Here is a 20,724-nt window from a genome sequence, read left to right on the forward strand (position 1 = left end):
AAGTTGCTAAATTGCAACTTATTACCAAGCTTAAAACCATGGAGAGACCTGGTCTGAATAGAGACATTGGATTCTTATCTTATTATACATGAAAAAGCGATTTCCAGCCATCTCACCCCTTGCTTTTTCCTGTAAAACCAATTGCAGTCGTCAACAGGCGTCAACAGGTTTATCACACCTATCAGCCAATCACCCGTTCCCACCACTCTTCTGAGTAATACCCCTCCCCACCCTCTCACTATACTGATAAGAATAAGATGAACTTTATTTCGGCCATAGGCCCATAAAACCTCTCACTATACTGTATATAAGGGTCTGGTGACTTCTGTTTCAGTGTATCTGAAGAAGGGTGCATGCACACGAAAGCTCACACCAATGACAAACTTAGTTGGTCTCTAAGGTGCTACCGGAAGGGTTTTTTTTATTTTGTTTCGACTACGGCAGACCAACACAACCTATAACTTTTGCAAAAGAGTTTACATTCGGGAACATTCCAACCAAGCATGTGTATTAGGAGAAGTCCACATGAAAATGCTCACGGGAAATTTATTGAAAGGGGTGCTGAACTCAAGATAGTGTACGAGAGTTGTGAGAGCTCCATACACTCATAAACAGAGCATACCTGTGGAATCTTGTGGATTGCTGAAATGATGGCCATATTGGCAGAGATTTCAGAGATACACCCTCCAATGAGAGCTATCAGATTGTTCTGGTTGTCACACATGAAGTTGGGGACAAACCTATGTCGTGCTGACAGAAGGCTTAAGGTAGCTTTATAGGTCATTCTTGCAGTGTAGTAGCTATTGAGGATGTGGAGCCCCAGAGATATATTTGGTAAGATGTTGGGATTCTCATTGATCTCTTTGACAGCAAATGCAAAGGCCAGGATGTGCTGGTAGTTCTTAGGCACTGAACTGTAACCAGAGTTACATTCTGTTTAATAAAATAAGTGCTGCAGCTACAATAAAACAGCATTTTAATTGTAAGCTTGTAAGACAGAGGTGTATCGTAGCTTAAAATTATACAATACACTAATGAAATGCACAGCAATAAGCATGATATGAGATATCACAAACTGTAGACCTAAACGTTCAATCTGAACAAATTCCTCTCTGTACATATTGTACTCACTCCTATTTTGTACAAGAGCAGCAGGCACCTACCAGCCTAAGCAGATGAGACTCCACTATGATGTACTTGGTTTTTTAGTTTTTGTTTGTTTGTTTCATATCAGTGGGGTCATGGAGGAAAGCTTATTAATGGTCTGTGAAGAACAATATAATGTAGAATGTAATAGATCTATCAACAATTTCCAACTGTTACTGCGAAACGACATTTCTCACACCAACTGTAAATAAATCACAGTATTTCTTGGCAATGCATTCTCAGTAATTATGAACTGAACATCTTACAAAGTGAGAGAGGGAAGAGGGAAGGTCTTACATAGGTTCATCAGTGATGGTCTGTGTACGCTGTTCCAGGAAAGAGAGGCTATCATAAAGAAAGAATATTTGAGAAACAATCCCACCGATGACGAGGTCCCCTGGCTGGTAAAATTCATGAGGAATAGGGAGAGGGTCGTCAAATATGCTGCAATTCATAAAATGTTTTCCACAAACAGTATGACAAAACAGTATGAGGAGCAATGTGACTACCAGCATGATCCTGTTGCCAAAATGTTCCCCCCAAATTGAGATGCCCATTTTTCAATGTGCAGCATTATATAAGGCAATGCAGGAATATGCAGCTCTCCTGTACAGGGATCAAACCCGAATCCTTGGCATTGTCAGCACCACATGGCTCTTCCTGCACTGATTTACTGATTGATCTGTATGTTACATAACAATTTTTCTGTGCATTTAAATATATATCATTTCCCATCAGTATCCATAACCATATCCTGAGCTTTCTCCTCAATTTTTTTTCTCTAAAGCTGAATGAGAAATATAAGCTCCTTCCCCTTTCTACAATCCTTAGCTATCGATCTTCATCTCTAAGGATCAATTATTTTAACATGGATTTCAAAGGGAGGTGTTGTCCTGAGAGTCCTTCGTCTGCCCCCTACCCCACAAAAAAGGAAATTAGGTCAAGGGTGTGTAGGTCAGTGTGACTGTGAATCGATACATAGCTAAGGCCCCATTTCTTAACACTAAGAACTGGAAGACGAACTGGTGGAAACAAAGTGATGAGCTATACTCCTGGTATAAATTTTGCAATAGAATGGTGGCAGAATCAGCTCATGGAAACCCTCCTGACCCAACAAATGCATGAAAGAGCAGTGCCTTTTCCTAGATCCAGTTTGCAGCATGAAGACTTTATAGCTTTTTCTTTTGGATATTCATTGTTATTCCTATTTATGGTCTCTAGGCATCAATTAAGTCAGAGGATGGAAACCAGTAATTTTGACAATGACAGGGATGTCTATAACTTCCCCAGTGAGTTGATAGACTTTGAAATTTCATCAAGCATGAAAAAAGTACTACACGTCTCTCCACCCCGAAAAAATATTGTAATTCCTAAATTATACCGTTCACCCTTAATTTTCTTACTGGGCAACTGCAGGTGTTATCGACAACAGAAGTATTAATTAGGCAATACAGATATTGTATGGGATTGTGGGTAGTTCAAGATTCACCATTACCTTGGAGCTGGATTGTTGTCAGTGACAAATTATTCACTAGAATAGACCCATGAATTCTGTGTAAGTGAAGTGATCATGCAATTGAAACTACAATTCAACAATATCCAACTTGCAGCCAATATTATCCACATGGATTGATCAGAGACTGAGGTGACCCTGAGAGCACAATGCAATTTAGTGATAAATTGGAGATATATATGACTAAGGGACAGAATTTTGGAACTTTGACAAACCTTTAATGTTTAAATTTGAATTCACCCATAATAAAAGACAGACTGTTAAACAGAAACATATATTTAAGTAAGGAAGTAATTCCTATTTAATTAAGGAACATAATATCCTGACATGATTTTGGAGGAGAACATGATGTAATTGCCTTCTATAGCCTTGACTTTGCCCACTGTTTCTCATTATGAAGGCATTGGGCTATATACAATAAACTGAATGGCATATGCATCTGCATAGACAGGATTGCAGATGGCTAGGCATATTCATTTCAAACAGAATTCCAGGAAGGCTCTCCTGCTTCTCCTCCCTAGTACAGGTTTTTTCTACTTCCTTAAATAGGTTTAGGAAACAGCTGACTGCTTATTCCCAGAAGTTCTGAATCGAAACACATTCTTCTGCATGGACAGGGTTCCTCATGTATATGAATTTCTAGAAGCCTAACAGTTTATTTGAGCGAACTGTGAAAGTTATGGAAACACTAGGGTGTGGCATTTGACTGCAGAATATAGGTATGAAGTGTGATGCATCCATCTTCACTGAAGTTGCAAGGATTTCCTTAATGCTTCCTTAATCAAGCCCAAATGCATTCATTCACTAACCTGCCATTTTCTCATATAAGTTTTATTTGGTTTTCCTTATTAGTTGCTCCCTGTTATTCAGTTCAGGCCTCAGTACAATGATGTAGCATTTAGGGAAAAAGATGCAAGCCAGTAACCCAGCATTGGATGATAAGATGGAGAAGATCTCCACAGCCACCATGTATTTTCCTTTGGTGCTCAAGTAGGTTGGGACAAAAGTCAGCCAAACACTGCAAAACACCAACATGCTGAAAGTGATAAATTTGGCCTCATTGAAACTGTCTGGCAACTTCCTGGCTAGGAAAGCCAAAATGAAGCTGACAATGGCCAAGGAACCCATGTAGCCTATGACACAGTAGAACATGATAGCTGAACCCTCATTACATTCCAGTAGCATTTCACCAGTCACTGAGTGCATGTCCATATCTGGGAATGGAGGGAAAGTACATAACCAAAGAGAACAAATGCCAGCTTGAATAAAGGAGCCGGAGAGGACAATTGAATTTGCCATTCTCTTCCCCACCCATTTTCTGATTCTGGATCCTGGCTGGGTTGCCATGAATGCCAGAACCACGGTGATGGTTTTTGCCAAGGTGCTGGAAAGGGCCACAGAGAACATGATGCCAAAGGCTGTTTGTCGGAGAAGGCAGATGAACTTTCCAGGCTGTCCAATGAAGAGTAAGGAACAGAGGAAGCAAAGAAGGAGAGAGACGAGAAGGGTGTAGGTGAGGGTCCTGTTGTTGGCTTTGACTATAGGAGTGTCCTTCTGCTTCACAAAAATTCCAAGTATTGAAGTTGTGATAAAGGAGAAGGAAATGGCTAAGATAGCTAAGGTGATCCCTAATGTTTCTTTGTAAGAGAGGTAGCTTACAGCTTTGGGAATGCATTGAGTTTGGTCCAAATTGGGAAACTGGTCTTCTGGACATTTGACGCAGGCATCCATATCTGAAAATAGAAAAGAGCTACTTTAAATACTTCTAGAAGTTGAGGATCACCTATTTGAAGGGGCTGTTAGTGAGAATGAATTTTGTTGCCTCTTTTTGCAGTTCTTTAATGAACTCTAGGAGAAATGGGTCCCTTAATATCAAAATCATTGATGTTAATTTCATATCTAGCAAATAATACCATATGAAACTTCTCAACCATCATTGCTGTGCTGAGAGAACAATACTAATACTCACTAATCTGACAGTGTTAAAAACTTACAGGGATAATTCCGGTAAATGACTTTAAAGGCTAAAGAAGTAATTTTCATAGTAATTATCATTACTGTTGTTTTTCTTTCTTTAATAATTTGTTTCTGGTTTGGGTAGTACTATTCTTATAGGGTATGGTCTGAAGGTACAATACCTAACCATCCGGTTAAAGTGGCTGGTGACTGATTCAATGTTTTCCCGTGATAGCAGACTGCTTGCAATCTCTACATACATTGCCTGTGTACATTACAAAAGAGAGTCAGGATACAATGAGAAAGAAATAGGATTGGAACAGGAATGTGCCAAACTCAGATTACAAAAGAGCCCAGGGGTGGCCCATGGCATTTTGCCACCTGTGCGGGGGATGGAATGGATGGGATGTTGCCTGCTCTGGGTGGGGCTGCACTCTCTTTGAAGGAATGGTTCACAGCTTGGGGGTACTTCTGGATCCTTTGCTGTTGCTTGAGGCTCATATAGCCGCTGTGGCTTGGAGTGCCTTCCATCAGCTTTGGCTGATGACCCAGCTGCACCCTTACCTGGGCTGGGATTTCCTAACAACTTGACTCATGAAACACATATCATGGGAGTCTCTTCTGCAGGTACTGTGTACTTCATAGTGAAAGTTAATATGAAATGACCGTTCCCCACATAAAAGGGGTGTTCATTTTGCACGGTCGCGCGCTGCCCCCTGGGATCCCTGGGACAGCCCTTGCAGTTTGGTAGGCTGGCACCGCCTTCCTGGGCTGGATGCTTGTTGTCTCCGCCCACACAGTCAGCCGTCCAATCCAGACGGGGGAGGCATTGCCAGGGGGTTTGGCCAGGTAGGAGGAGGTAACCATACAGTGCACACAGCAGAAGGAGAGACATACCCGGGAAGCAGCCGACAGCTCCAGAGCTTTCCCACCCTCCACTCCCAAAATTAATGCTTACATTACAGGTTAACCTTTCTTTTTCCTCTTCCACAGGCATACATGCACGCAGGTGCTGCTATGACAAGGCTGCTGTGGAAGGGCCGGAAAGGCATTTCCCTGCATTGCCAGGTTTCGCCGTTCCCGTAGCAATTGGTCACAACTTTGGCGGTTGCAGGCCTTGGGCAGAATCCTTTAGTCATCTACATAAATGGGGGGCGTGGGGCGGTGACACCCCTGCCCCATTGCAGCGGCGGGCGATACCAGGGTTCCTGAAAATGGGTCTAAGGGGGAGGCATTGACCATTTGCCTAGAGGTTGTCATTGCCCTCTCCCTCCAGTGGCGGTGAAAAGGGATGCGGGCTATCTGCTTGAACATATGTTCTTCAGAGCTAGCCGAACCCACAAACATGCTGGATAACCCTGAAATTACCCAGACCCCCGGCTGGGGGCTGGGAAGGATAAATGCCCAATGCCTGGGCCAAGGTCTCCCTGCATCTGAATCTTAATAAAGTTGTGGCCAATTTTTAATCCCATAGAATGTTGTCCTGTGTCGTTATTCCACTCAGGGGTTGCCTGGGTTTTTGGGGGACTCCCCCTGACCGCGCAAAAACTTATAGCTTCTGACCAGCTGTTTGCTAAATGCTACATCACAATGCTCTCTACTTCCTACAGTCTGGCCACTGATGGAGTTCTCCTAATCTATCCAGGCATTAAGAATTGCTGGAATTCCATTTTCCATGATACGATTAGTTGGGACCCAGGAGATGGTCTCAGCAGTTATGGAACTCCATGGAAAAGTGGGTCCATTTTGCCTCCTTTAATTTTGATAGGCATTTGTAATATAATAATTCTCTGGTTATTTTATGGTACCTTAGACCAGTGTTTCTCAACGTTTTTTGGGCCACGGCACACTTGTTCTGTGAAAAAAATCACGAGGCACACCACCATTTAAAAAGTTTAAAAAATTAACTCTGTGCCGCCCTATATTATAATTATGACTGTAAGGAACACTTGCCAAATATTGCTTTCCGGTGGGTCAGCGCTGTGTATTGGAGGCCGCCAAGCTCGTTTGCACTGAGCTTTGGGAAAGAGGAGGAGAAATATTGCTTTCCAGCGGGTCAGTGTTATCTATTGGCGGCCGCCAGGCACGTGACAATGTAAATCGCTCTTCTCGTCACCGCACGTCGCGGCACACCAGCCAGCGTCTCGCGGAACAGCGGTTGAGAAACGCTGCCTTAGACTTGTATTTATTTATTTCATTTTTACATTTATATGCTCCCTTTCACCCAAGGAGCTGAAAAACCATCAACAAACTACGAGGGGATATCTTCCTGCCACCCTCCAACAGATTTAATATGAATTTTAAAATATATTCTTACATTTATACCCTATTTTTCTTCCACTGTGGAATGCAAGGTTGTATACTGTATAGTGAGTCCCCGGCCTGTCTCCCGTCCAGATACTGATCAGAAATGGAACTGCTTAGCTTAATCAAAGTAGTGGCTTTATGTGCCTTAAGGGTCAAAACATACTTCCATATGATGTATAATTATTATTATTATTATTATTATTATTATTATTATTATTAATACCCCGACCATCTGGCTGGGCTTCCCCTGCCAATCTGGGCGACTTCCAACGAACATTAAAATACATCTAATATTACAGATTAAAAACTTCCCTAAACAGGGCTGCCTTTAGGTATTTTCTAAATGCCAGGTAGTTGTTTATCTCTCTGACCTCTGATAGGAGGGTGTTCCACAGGACGGGTGCCACTACCGAGAAGGTATATTATATTCCCTACCTTTCTGCTTAGAGATCATCCCTTCTGAACATAGAGCACAATCGTAGCAGCAAAACTTTTCTCCCTCCTTCTTTTTCCTGCTGTAGCCAGGATAGCAGTTGTCATTGCACACAGAAATAGGCAACACCTATAAATAATAATAATAATAATAATAATAATAATAATAATAATAATAATATGGTGATTAACAATAAGATATTTTCACTCTTCTGTGGTTCACGTCCCATCTGATTTGAATGAAGTGAGGGGGAGAGTGAGGAAACCCCATTAGGCTCAGATGCCTCTATTACTTTCTTCTGACCCTTTGGCACCAGCTTCTATCTGTTGTGAATCTATGGTCTGCAGTACAGACCCTTCTCTATTGAATTTCTGCTCATGTCAGCAGGCTCATTTCCACATCTTTATCACATGATCATAAATGTATCAGGGGATGAATAACCAAAGAATAAGTAGAGAATTGCTGATATCTGTATTGTAGGTTGTTGACCCTGACATTACAAGTGTCATTTGTAATAAAAAGGAAGCTGAGCTGTTTGAGGTCTTTGTAAGTGCCTGCAACGAATATGAGAATATGAGAATATTTAAAAATCACCAGAATCCTCTTCCAGCTTGAAATGAAATGGGGAAGGAGTGGATTGCTGGATCCCTTGGCTGACAGATCCTTTGCATTCTTCTTCTTCTCCTACTCCTCCTTCCAAAGAATTTTCATATTCTACATTTATTTCACAAATAGGTACATTATACTGTATACAGTTTTGGACTCATAGTATTCTCATTTACATACTCAAGTGTTTACTGCTTTATATACATAAAAGTTAGATAACCTACTTTACCTGGTTAAAACTTGGATGCCATAGAATTTGGTCATCATTAATTGTTAACTCTTTTCCGAAAGGAGCCTGAGAATCCAGTCTTCCCACTTTTCCTCTAACCAGTGAGCCATTGGGAAATATCCACCAGTTCGTTATATCAAAACATGCAACTAATTCTCCATTGTCATCAAAGTGCACAGAATCTCCAACACTGTTATTGAACGTGATGTGCCTTAGAAAGGAATGCACCTTTTAAAGAGAATATGTGCAGAGATGTCACAACATATTGAAATTTATTCAATGGGCTTCATGGAGGACTTACTAATTTTTCAACAGTAAGTCGTTCTCATTAAATAACTCTATATTAGGACAATTATATAATCTATATAGCAGTGCTTTTTCAAAATAAAGCAAGAAGGCATCCAAACAAAATGTTGCTAGAAATGAATTATGCAAATTTACAGCTCCCTTTACCTCTGGCCAAAAGCGGAATAGTAATTACCTGCCATGATTGCACATTTGGAAATGCCAGTTCCCCCCCTTGCATAATTCTTCTTCTCTTGGAGCTGCTTTTATTTATGGCATGCAAAGCATGTGCCACAATGTAGACAGCATTGTAGACATTGTAGCTGTGGCCAGTCATGTCCATTTCAAACAGAATTCCAGGAAGGCCCTCCAGCTTCTCGTCTCCAGTGCAAGCTTTGTTGCTTTCCTCCTCTTGCTGTCCTTTAGAGAGTTTGAATGAGCAGCTGAAGGCCTGCTCCCAGAAGAACTTGATGAAACCATCACCTTTTCCCCACAACGGCCTTAACTTGTGAATGAAATTGTGGAAACTTAATAACCGATTTGAGGGAACTGTGAAGGATAAAGAACCATGAAAGGCTTGCATATCCCAATTCTTCTGTAGAGAGTGTGATGCAAAATCCCAGTGGGATGTAACAATCCACACTTTATTCAGAGGTGGCAATGAGAAGAAAGGTGCATAAAACAGCAGCATTCTCAAAACCTGAAAGGATGGAGGCTCTCCATAAATAAAGTATACACTGGGGTTTCCTGTACTGGAGTTTCCCTCAAATATTTTAGCATAGCTTTCAAAACGCTGCAAACCAAAGTTTACCATCTCATCCACATAATTCCATTTGGGTATTCTTGTGACGAAGGCATAACAGATACCATGAATGGAAAGCAATGGCATCATTGTCTGCAAAAATCTGTCTCCTCGATCATCATCTACAGCCCAAAGCCCAATCCAGGTCCATCTGAAATGCTGAAGTAGCCGCACAACACCCATGTGCTGGTAGGCCTCATTGGGGACCATCTGGTATAGAAATGGGAACAAACTTTGGACACCTTGTAATGGCAAAAATGATCCATAAGTGAGCTGGAAAGTACAAGAACAGAAGATAATTTTAAACCATACACTTGTAGGAGGTCCTGTAGGTTTCTTTGAAGACCCGCTGTGAGGGTCTCCCCAGTAATTGGTTTCATCATGACTTACCCTGAATCACTTGTCTCAAGCAACCTGTCTCTTCTTCTAAATATTTCAATTACTTCTGCAGGCCTAGCCACCTTCTACCATGCCAAATGAATTGGCAGAGCGCTCTTTTGTTCGGATGTTGCTCTGAAAGGCCACGGAACACGGAAATGTGGGGTGTGGGGTGCTTAGGCTTCTATTCTTCTACTTAGTGTATGTGTGGAGTTTTGTGTCAGCATTACTTGTATGGGTGGTATTACTATTTGCTTGTTGTGTTTCCTTGGTGGTGAGAGAGGTGAGGGTGACACAGGATGTGGTTGGTCTTTGGGTGGCTGTAGTGAGATTTGTTTTTCTGTGTGAGAGGGGTGAGTGTGTATATTTTTGAATCTGGTTAGCCTTATTGATTTGTATGCCATTGGCAGATTTTTGTCATATTGTTGGGGTGTATGTGATGAAGGTGAGCCATACTGGGGTGATTAAGCAGGGACCTACATTATTCCCTTGTTCAAAACAACCTGAGAACAAAAAACTAGTGATCCTTTGAAATTTGCCATACTTTTATTTTAGAAATGAAAAGTTCCAACTGAGTAATATGTGCTAAAATGCATATGGAAAGGCATAGTGTGCATTAGGATGCATATAATAGTGAAAACAACATATAAAAATGCATTATAGAAAAAATATGTTTTGCAAAAGAGTTTACATTAGGGAACATTGCAACCAAGCATGTGTATTAGGAGAAGTCCCCATGAAAATGCTCACGGCAAATTTATCGAAAGGTTTGCTGAAATCAAGATAGTGTACAAGAGTTGTGAGAGCTCCATACACTCATGAAGAAATCTTACCTGTGGAGTCTTGTGGATTGCTGAAATGATGGCCATATTGGCAGAAATTTCAGACATACACCCTCCAATGAGAGCTATCAGATTGTTCTGGTTGTCACACTTGAAGTTGGGGACAAACCTATGTCGTGCTGACAGAAGGCTTAAGGTAGCTTTATAGGTCATTCTTGCAGTATAGTAGCTATTGAGAATGTGGAGTCCCAGAGAGATATTTGGTAAGATGTTGGGATTCTCATTGATCTCTTTGACAGCAAATGCAAAGGCCAGGATGTGCTGGTAATTCTTAGGCACTGAACTGTAATCAGAGTTACAGTCTGTTTAATAAAATAAGTGTTGTAGCAACATTAAGACAGCATTTCAACACGTCATCATCAGTTAATTGTGTGTAAGACTGAGGGGTAGCGTAGCTTAGAATTATACAATATAATATTGAAATGCACAACTATAAGTAGATGTTCTATCACAAACGGTATATCCAAATGTTGAATATGAACAAATTCCTCTCTGTACATATTGTACTCCCTCCTATTTCCCACAGAACAGCAGCAACCACCAGCCCAAGCAATGGGGCTTCAGCATGATGTGCTTGGTTTTTTGTTTTTTTCACATCAATGGGGTCATGGAGGAAAGCTTATTAATGGTCTGTTAACAACAATATATTGTAGAATGTGACAGATCTATCAATAATTTCCAACGGTTACTGGGAAACCACATTTCTCACTCCAAAAGTAAAGAAATCACAGTATTTCTTGATAACGCATTCTCAGTAATTATGAACTGAACATATTGCAAAATGAGAGAGAGAAGAAGTAAAGCCTTACATAGGTTCATCAGTGATGGTCTGTGTACGCTGTTCCAGGAAAGAGAGGCTATCATAAAGAAAGAATATTTGAGAAACAATCCCACCGATGACGAGGTCCCCTGGCTGGTAAAATTCATGAGGAATAGGGAGGGGGTCGTCAAATATGCTGCAATTCATAAAATGTTTCCCACAAACTTTATGACACAACAGTATGAGAAGCAATGCAACTACCAGCATGATCCTGTTGCCAAAATGTTCTCTCCAAATTGAGATGCCCATTTTTCTATGTGCAGCATTCTATAAGGCAATGCAGGAATATGCAGCTGTCCTGTACAGGGATCAAACCTGAAACCTTGGCATTGTCAGTACCAGGCATCTCAGATTATACTCTTCCTGGACTGATTTACTGATTGATCTGTTATGTAACAATTTTTCTGTGCATTTAAATATATATCATTTCCCATCAGTATCCATAACCATATCCTGAGCTTTCTCCTCAATTTTTCCCCTAAAGCTGAGTGAGAAATATAAGGTCCTTCCCCATTTTATAATCCTTATCTATATATCTTCACCTCTAGGTATCAATTACTTTAACTTGGATTGCAAAGTGGGGTTTTTGTCTTGAGAGTTCTTCGTCTGCCCCCTACCCCAGAAAAAAGGAAATTAGGTCAATGGTGTGTAAGTCAGTGTGACTGTTAATCAATATACAGCTAACACCCTATTTTTTCACACGAAGAATTGAAAGATGAACTGGGGAAAACAAAATGATGAGGCATACTCCTAGTATAATTTTTGCAATAGAATGGTGGGGAAATCAGTTCATTGAAGTCCTCCCTGATGCAACAAATGCATGAAAGAGCAGTGCCTCTTCCTAGATCCAGTTTGCAGCATGAAGACTTTATACCTTTTTTTTTTGATATTCATTGTTATTCCTATTTATGGTCTCTAGGCATCAATTAAGTCAGAGGATGGAAACCAATAATTTTGACAATGACAGGGATGTCTTTAACTTCCCTAGTGAGTTGATAGACTTTGAAATTTCATCAAGCATGACAAAAGTACTACCCCAGACTTCATAATCGCAGAAAATGAGAGATACGTTGCTGCCCTGGCTGCATACCTCTATTTTCTCGAATCCAGAAACGCAAGAAGGGCCTTTACTCTTGCCCAAAGTTCGGCGTTACCCTCGCCGGTTCTGGAAGGATCCTTCGGGAAAGTCCCATACGACCAGAGACTGTGTACCTGCCCACTAGGAAAAATAGGAAGCCCCGAACATTTATTCTTTAGATGCCCCTTCTACGATGAGGCATGCAGAGACACCATTGCCTCCCTACTGGAGAGGCTTGCTGACCTTCCAGAGAAGTCTAAATTAAATGCCCTCCTCTTAGGAAAAGATCAAAAGAGGACCTGGTCAGTAGCCAGATTCTGCACGCAGATTTGCAGACGCAGTCTATCCTCCAAGAACAAATTAGCCTATGGGGAAAATAGTCAAAGGGAGCCTCCAGGGTGATAGGGTCAATCTGTATGGTATCACAAATTTTAAACTTTTAGGTTCTCATACGTCTTTAATTCAATTTTAAGTCTTAAGCGGTTTGCTGTATACTGTTTATAAATGCAGATTTTATTTTTGTGAATGTGCTGTTGGAGCTGGTTTACAACCGTAATAAACAATTTCATTTCATACTACAAGTCTCTCCATCCCGAAAAAGTATTGTAATTCCTGAATTATACTATTCACCCTTCATGTTCTTACTGGGCAACTGCAGGTGTTCAGGGCAACAGAAGTATTAATTAGGCAATACAGATATTGTATGGGATTGTGGGTAGTTCAAGCTTCACCACTGCCTTGGAATTGGATTGTTTTCAGGGGCAAAGGAATGGACTGTAGTCCCAGATTTGTATATTCACTAGAAAAGACACGTGGATTCTGTGTAAGTGAAGTGATCATGCAATTGAAACAACAATTCAACAAGTAGCCAACTTGCAACCCATATTATCCAAATGGAATGATTCAAGACGAGAGCACAATGTGATTTAGGGATAACTTGGAGATATATATGACAGAGGTACAGCATTTTGGTGCTTGTAGAAACCTTTAATATTTAAACCTGAATGCATCTGCACTAAAACACAGACTTCTAAACAGGAACATATATTTAATTAAGGAAATAATTAATATTTAATTAAGGAACATAATACGTATGCTGACATGCATCTCCTGACATGCAGCAACAGAGTAAGGGAAATAAAGTCTGGCAGCAACCAGACGGGGTAGAGAATAGCAGGTTCAGTGACGAAGGTGAAGCGGAGACCAGTACGGAAGGGTAGAGGAGCAGAGGACTGAAACAGGAGAGCCAACTGACCTCCAAACTCTGAAAGGGTTAACCTCTGACTCGGAGGGAGGGGGGGGATTATATCAGCGTGGCTGGAGAATAAGAGGAGGGTCATAAAACTCCCGCAATTTAGGTGTTGGAAAAGAAGCCGTAAATCATTGGCGGCAACTGACTGCGATGATTCAGACTGATTTACTATGAACTCTTGTTGACTTGTACATATTGTAAAATAAAGACCCTAAAAATCATCGAGCCGTGGTCACATCTGTTTGTAGAGGAGAGAGCACGTACTAACATGACACATGATATTGGTGGAGAACATAAAGTAATTGGCTTCTATAGACTATGAATAGAATGTATAGCACATTATATTAGAAATTATCAGCAGTGCCTTCCATGCTGGATTGGGAGAAATGATTTGACAAGTTTGGAGATTTACAGATTAAACCTGTTAGGAGACATATTTCCAAGAAATATGCAAAGTATATTGTAAACTATTTATTGCGACAGAGCCAAAAAAGAAGTTTCTAAACATTTGTTGAGAGATTATAAGGGTGAAATATACTTGGAGTCGAGAGTGAATTTCATGCTCTTTATTCAGCTCATAGTCATCAAGGAGAAGAAGAGAAGAAATGCTCTTTTCCCAAAACCATCTGCTTATATACATTATTTACACAATGCGCCTTGCGTGATTGGCTACTTCAGGGATACAACTGTGGGCCAATCAGGTTGTGGATTGACTTCTGCCTGCAGCCTGATTGGCTGCTCCTACAGGCCAATCAGGTTGCAGATTCACTTCTACCAGCCGCCTGATTGGCTACTCCTGCAGGCCAATCAGGTTGCGGGTTCACTTCCACCTGGAGTTGGATTGGGTAGCTCCTGCTGACCAATCAGACTGCTGATTCTGAATCCTACTGTTCTAGGATTCAGCTCAGTACATAACACCCCTCCCCTCTAAGTTCCAGTCCTGCCCGGGAAGTTGCATTCGTAGTCCCCAAGGTCTGCTGGCCGCCTCCGTGTGCGTTGTGGCCTGGGGTGTTCCTTGGTCAGGGGTTCTGGTTCTGGCTCGTGTTCCGAGGCTGCTGGCTGTGCCGGGGCTGTCTGGTCTGGCGCCACTGACCCACTAGGTTGTGGCTCTGGTTCCGGTGTCCTTCCAGCCTCGGGGTGCCCCTCTGTGCCTACTGCTTCTGCTTCCCCTGCCCAGCCCTGTCGCTCTACAGGCTTCACTGCCTCGCTGTCCCCTTGGGACCCCTCTGTCCCGCTCTCCTCCCGGGTTCCTCCTGGGAATCGTCGCCGTAGCTGGTCGCAGTGGCGGCGCCAACATTGCCCTCCTTCCGTTAGTACCTCGTACGACACGGGACCGGTCACCTTGGTGACTGTGGCAGGTACCCATGCTGGGCCTGCCCCAAAATTCTTCGCGTACACTGGGTCCTGGGCCACGAATGTCCAGGGGTTCCTGCCTTTCCCCACCACTACCTCATCCTGACCAAACTGCGGGAGGCAGTGCAAGACAGGAGTGCCTGGCGTGCTATGGTCCATGGGGTCACGAAGAGTCGGACACGACTAAACGACTAAACAACAACAACAACCTCATCCTGAGCTCTGTCAGGGTGAAGTCGGTCCAGTCTAGTTGCAATGCGCCGTCCCATTCGTAGTTCAGCTGGGCTCCGGCCCGTCGTGCTGGGGGTGCTGTGCTGTGCTAGAAGGAATGCGGCAAGGCGGTATTCCCAGTCCCCTTGTGTCATGCGGCGGAGGCTGTCCTTGGTGGTCCGCACCATGCGCTCCGCTTGGCCATGGGTGGCAGGGTGGAATGGTGCTGAGCGGATGTGGCGGATGGCGTTCTGCGCTGTGAAGGTCTGGAACTCCTCTGACGTAAATGCGGTTCCATTGTCTGAGACGAGGGTGTCAGGGAGCCCGTGGGTTGCAAACAGCTTACGTAGTACCCGGATGGCTGCCGCCGTAGAAGTGGACGGTACCAGTGCGACCTCCAGCCATTTGGTGTAGGAATCCACCACTATGACGAATGTTTTTCCCTGGAAGGGGCCAGCGAAGTCCACATGCAAGCGTGACCATGGATCTCGGGCGGACTCCCAGGGCTGGACTGGGGCCCTTGGGGGATCCGGGCGGGATTCTTGGCAGGTCTGGCAGTGTTGGACCCAGGCCTCTATCTCTCTGTCAATCCCCGGCCACCACACATAACTCCTGGCAAGGGCCTTCATCCTCACTACCCCTGGGTGTGTCTCGTGTAGGGCTGTGAGGACCCTTTTGCGGAGGGGCTGGGGAACAACGACCCTGCTTCCCCATAACAGGCACCCCTTGTGGGCCAACAGTTCATGTTTGCGGGTTGCGTAGCCAGCAAATTCTGGCCCAGGGCTGCTGCTGGGCCATCCTCGCCACACCCAGTCCAGGACCCAGGAGATGACCCTATCTTTTGTGGAATGGTGCGCAACTTCTTGTGCCTGAATGGGTCGGTCGGGAAGCAGCTCCAGGGTCATAACCTCTTGCGCAGGTGCTGGGTCGGGGCCTGTTTCTGGTAGTGGTAGCCTGCTGAGAGCATCTGCGTGTCCCATCGCCTTCCCAGGGCGGTGGATTAGTGCATACTGGTAGCCGGCAATAAAAATTGACCACCTGAGGACGCGGGGAGACAACACTTGGGGGGTCTGCTTCTCGGGGGCAAACAGGCCAAGCAATGGCTTGTGGTCAGTCACTATGGTAAAGGGCCGCCCGTACAAGAAATCATGGAATTTTTTTACGCCCTTCACGATTGCCAGACCCTCCTTGTCAATCTGTGAGTAGTTTCGTTCGGCTGCATCAAGCGTCTGGGAGAAGTATGCCACCGGCACCTCTCTTCCATCCGGGAGTTGGTGTCCCAGGACAGCGCCGATGCCATAGGGAGAGGCGTCACATGCCAGCACCACTGGCAGCCTCTCGTCGAAGTGTGCCAAGACCGAGTTCGAGACGAGCAAGTCCTTGACTGCCTTTGTCTCTGGCCCCACACCCAAGGGGCCCTTTTATCTAGGAGTCTGTGTAGGGGCTCTGCTACCGCTGCCTTATGGGGAAGGAAGGCATGGTAAAAGTTCAATAGTCCCAAGAATGACTGAAGTTCGGGCTTGCTCTTGGGTGCTGGGGCCTCACAAATGGCCCGTACCTTGTCACCGGTTGGATGGACCCCTTCTGCGTCCACCTTAAATCCCAGAAAGTCCACCTGCGGCACTCCTAGTAAACACTTTCCCCGCTTCACCTTGAGGCCCGCCGTCTGGAAACGGTGCAGGACGGAGCGGAGGCGGTCCTCAAATTCCTCTGGTGTGGGCCCGGCGATCAGCACATCATCGAAGAAGGGGGTGACGCCAGGAATCCCTTTAAGGAGGGAGTCCATTAGATTCTGGAATATGCCTGGTGCCACACTAACGCCAAATTGCAGCCGCTTTACTCTGAATGCCCCTCTGTGCGTCACGATTGTCTGAGCCTCTGCTGTGGCTTCGTCCACAGGCAACTGTTGATACGCTTGGGCCAAGTCCAGTTTGCCAAAGATTTTTTACCCAGCCAGTGTGGCGAGGACATGGCTGACCACTGGCACTGGGTATGCATGGGCTGTGAGAGCCTTGTTTATGGTGCATTTGTAGTCTGCACAGATGCGGACCGAACCGTTAGGCTTGACGGGTGTGACGATCGGGGTTTCCCAGGGTGCATTAGGCACTGGCTCCAGCACTCCTTGCTCCACGAGCCGGTCCAATTCTTCGTCTATGCGGGGTTTCAGGGCGAACGGGACCCGGCGGGCCTTGTGCCTGATGGGTCGTACCGCGGGGTCTAGCTGTAGGGCAATGGGGGGGCCTGTATATCGTCCCAATGCCCCGTCGAAAACCCCCGGAAACTCTTTGCATATGGCATCCACATCCACTTGTAAGCTATTGTGGTTCACCCCAGTAACGGCTAGCCCCAGTGGTCCAAACCATGCCAGTCCCAGTAAGCTAACGTAGGGGCCCTTAACTACCAGCAAGTCCAGTTGTTGCTTTCGCCCTCGATATTGCACTCTGAAGGTCCCCACCCCCATTGTGGGGACCTTACGTTTCTGGAAGTCCCGGAGGGTGAATGGGGCCGGCCTTAGTTTGGGACCCCCATTAGGGCACACTTCCCTTAATGTTCGGGCCGAGATTATGGATAGAGTTGAACCCGTGTCCAGCTCCATGCAGCATGGGGCTCCCTCTATCTGTACCTCTACATAAATTTTCTCTGTGTTGGGATGGGGCAACTGGAATACCTGGTAGTCCGTGATCTCAGTTGAGTTGCCTTGGTGCATGGTGCCGTGTGATCTGGGGCTCCTGGGTCGGTCATCAGATACTTGTCGACGGGTGAGCCGAGCCCGACACACCCGGGCTATGTGTCCCAATTTTCTGCACTGCCTGCACTCTGCGTTGCGGAAACGGCAGGTCCTCCTCTCGTGGTTCTCCCCGCAGCTTGCACAGTTCCCTCCTTCTCGTCGAGGCTGCTGTGGTGTGTGTGCTGCTTGAGTGCGCCGCTGTACTCGGTGTACTTCCTCCCTGTCAGATTCTGAGTCGTCATTGAGGTCTTCGTGGTGGACCCTCAGTTGGGATGGTGGGGCCGGTCGTGCCTCTTGCGTTGACCTCTCGGCGGCTTTGGTTGCCAGGGCTTCCTCCAGAGCAACCTGGAACGTGAGGTCCTTTTTGGCGTAGAGGCGCCGTTGCAACATCTCGTCCCTCAGGCCACCGACGAGGCGGTCACGAAGCATGTTTTCCAACTCTGAGAAGTTGCATAACCGGGCGGCTTGGTGGAGGGAGGTCACAAACCCAGTTATGGTTTCCCCCAGGGCTTGCCGCTTTGCCTAGAAGGCATTTCGGCAAGCCACCACTGAGGGCTGTGGCAAGAAGTGCTCCTTCAGCCGATCCATTATTGTTTTGTAGGAGACGGTAGCGACATCTCTAGGTGCAAGGAGAGCCCGGGCGATTTCAAACGTCTCCTCTCCACAGACGCTGAAGAATGTCGCCCTCTTCATGGCATCGTTGGTGTCTTCTTTCGCTTGCAGGAGGAAGTTGAAACGGGCGGCGTACCCTTCCCAGTCTCCCAATGCTGGTTTGAATGGCGAGAAGCTGCTGTCGGTTGCCATTCCGGGTTCCTTGGGTCCTGGAGCTGAAGCCTGGATGCACGATGCGATGCAGCGGTGCGGCAGGTGGCGGTGCTGTGGTGCAGTGCATGGTGGCAGTCAGCTCAGCAGGATCCCACCTTCGTCGCCAGTGAAATATACTCGGAGTCGAGAGTGAATTTCATGCTCTTTATTCAGCTCATAGTCATCAAGGAGAAGAAGAGAAGAAATGCTCTTTTCCCAAAACCATCTGCTTATATACATTATTTACACAATGGGCCTTGCGTGATTGGCTACTTCAGGGATACAACTGTGGGCCAATCAGGTTGTGGATTGACTTCTGCCTGCAGCCTGATTGGCTGCTCCTACAGGCCAATCAGGTTGCAGATTCACTTCTACCAGCCGCCTGATTGGCTACTCCTGCAGGCCAATCAGGTTGCGGGTTCACTTCCACCTGGAGTTGGATTGGGTAGCTCCTGCTGACCAATCAGACTGCTGATTCTGAATCCTATTGTTCTAGGATTCAGCTCAGTGCATAACAAAGGGAATAGTGGGAAATGGCATATGCAACTGCATAGACAGCATTGCAGACATAGTAGCTATGGCTAGGCATGTTCATTTAAACAGAATTCCAGGAAGGCTCTCCAACTTCTCCCTTATTGTACAGATTTTCTCTACTTCCTTAAACAGGTTCAGGAATCTATTTATTACGACAGAGCCCCAAAAGGAAGTTTCTAAACATTTGTTTATAATGCAATAATGGGAAATGTTGAATTATTTCTCTTTCCTTTCTTCTTCTTCGGTGCTCCCTGTTATACAGTCTCATCCCATGCAGATGAGAACAGCTGAATGTGGAGATCAGGATCCCTACAACAATTCTTAAAATAAAGAAGTTACTGTCCTTCTTCTGATGGTGCACGAGTATAGTGTCATCATTTTGGTTCATCATGGCTGCTCTTCTATGCTTACATTTCCACAATTACCGTGTTTCTCATATTATAAGACACGTCTTATATTTATTTTTTCCTCAAAAAACACACTATGGCTTATTTTCAAGGGATGTCTTATTTTTTTCCTCCTCCTCCTGCTGCGGCCGGCATTGCTGCTGCGCCTATCACTATGTCTTATTTTCGGGGTATGGCTTATATTCCTTGAATGCTTAAAAATCCTGCTATGGCTTAATTTATGGGTATGTCTTAAAATATGAGAAACAGGGTATGTATGGCAGGGGTCAGCAAACTTTTTCAGCAGGAGGTCGGTCCACTGTCCCTCAGACCTTGTGGAGGGCCAGACAATATTTTGAAAATAATAATAATAATAATAATAATAATAATAATAATAATAATAATAATAAACAACGAATTCCTGCACCCCACAAATAACCCAGAGATGCATTTTGAATAAAAGGACACATTCTACTCATGCAAAAATACGTTAATTCCCGGACAGTCCGTGGGCCAGATTTAGAAGGCGGTTGGGGGATCCAGCCCCCCGGCCTTAATTTGCCTACCCATGATGTAGGGTCTTTGTTGAACTTGGGTTTCAACAGATGCCCTCAACATACTTAGAAGGGAAATACCTTGGAATAGTTCATATGGCATGGAAATGCATTTATGGATGTAATCAGATTGAGGATAAAATGAACTATTTGATTATTTGCCCAAATAAGATTCTTCATCCCATATTCTTTATGGGTTCTCACATTGATTCCCCCCAGGATTGTAATTTAAAACTTTTATGCTGCAAACTTTTATGCTGCAAACTTTTATGCTCTAGGCTTTTTAAGATTCATATTGCATCGGTTTAGTGTATTGCCTTGCCCTTGCCCGCTGTTACTCATTGTGAAGGCACCGGGCTATATACAGTAAATCGAATGGCATATGCAACTGCATAGACAGCATTGCAGACATTGTACCTATGGCTAGGCATGTTCATTTAAACAGAATTCCAGGAAGGCTCTCCAGCTTCTCCCTTCTTGTACAGGTTTTCTGTACTTCCTTAAACAG

At 44.6% G+C, this 20,724-nt stretch overlaps 3 protein-coding genes across 3 annotated transcripts; all 3 read right to left on the reverse strand.

Annotated features, from left to right (window-relative positions):
* Window positions 1-535: 535 nt before the first annotated feature.
* On the reverse strand, window positions 536-1,661 carry LOC148683948 (vomeronasal type-2 receptor 26-like). The gene is made up of 2 exons (XM_088654681.1): window positions 1,444-1,661; window positions 536-914 (listed from the first exon to the last, which is right to left on the reverse strand). The coding sequence occupies exons 1-2, from the start codon at window positions 1,659-1,661 to the stop codon at window positions 536-538; spliced, it is 597 nt and encodes a 198-aa protein (XP_088510807.1).
* Window positions 1,662-3,490: 1,829 nt separating this feature from the next.
* On the reverse strand, window positions 3,491-10,358 carry LOC132592950 (vomeronasal type-2 receptor 26-like). The gene is made up of 5 exons (XM_088654682.1): window positions 10,347-10,358; window positions 8,672-9,550; window positions 8,191-8,418; window positions 7,358-7,484; window positions 3,491-4,392 (listed from the first exon to the last, which is right to left on the reverse strand). The coding sequence occupies exons 1-5, from the start codon at window positions 10,356-10,358 to the stop codon at window positions 3,491-3,493; spliced, it is 2,148 nt and encodes a 715-aa protein (XP_088510808.1).
* A 43-nt stretch (window positions 10,359-10,401) lies between these two features.
* Window positions 10,402-11,663, reverse strand: LOC148683949 (vomeronasal type-2 receptor 26-like). The gene is made up of 3 exons (XM_088654684.1): window positions 11,633-11,663; window positions 11,307-11,481; window positions 10,402-10,780 (listed from the first exon to the last, which is right to left on the reverse strand). Exons 1-3 carry the CDS (start codon window positions 11,661-11,663, stop codon window positions 10,402-10,404), a joined length of 585 nt encoding a protein of 194 aa, XP_088510810.1.
* Between the last annotated feature and the right edge of the window lie 9,061 nt (window positions 11,664-20,724).

Source organism: Zootoca vivipara, chromosome 12 (genome assembly GCF_965207765.1).
Source record: "Zootoca vivipara chromosome 12, rZooViv2.hap1.1, whole genome shotgun sequence".
Taxonomy (NCBI): Eukaryota; Metazoa; Chordata; class Lepidosauria; order Squamata; family Lacertidae; genus Zootoca; species Zootoca vivipara.

Coding starts and splice junctions, on each gene's coding strand:
- LOC148683948 (XM_088654681.1), bottom strand. CDS start 1,661: ATGCTGGTAGTCACATTGCTCCTCATACTGTTTTGTCATACTGTTTGT. Junction 915..1,443: donor ACCATCACTGATGAACCTAT/GTAAGACCTTCC, acceptor CTCTGGTTACAG/TTCAGTGCCTAAGAACTACC.
- LOC132592950 (XM_088654682.1), bottom strand. Junction 8,419..8,671: donor CAAATGTGCAATCATGGCAG/GTAATTACTATT, acceptor TCTCTTTAAAAG/GTGCATTCCTTTCTAAGGCA. Junction 7,485..8,190: donor GGCATCCAAGTTTTAACCAG/GTAAAGTAGGTT, acceptor TATTATTTATAG/GTGTTGCCTATTTCTGTGTG.
- LOC148683949 (XM_088654684.1), bottom strand. CDS start 11,663: ATGCCTGGTACTGACAATGCCAAGGTTTCAG. Junction 11,482..11,632: donor TGACAATGCCAAGGTTTCAG/GTTTGATCCCTG, acceptor TGTGTCATAAAG/TTTGTGGGAAACATTTTATG. Junction 10,781..11,306: donor ACCATCACTGATGAACCTAT/GTAAGGCTTTAC, acceptor CTCTGATTACAG/TTCAGTGCCTAAGAATTACC.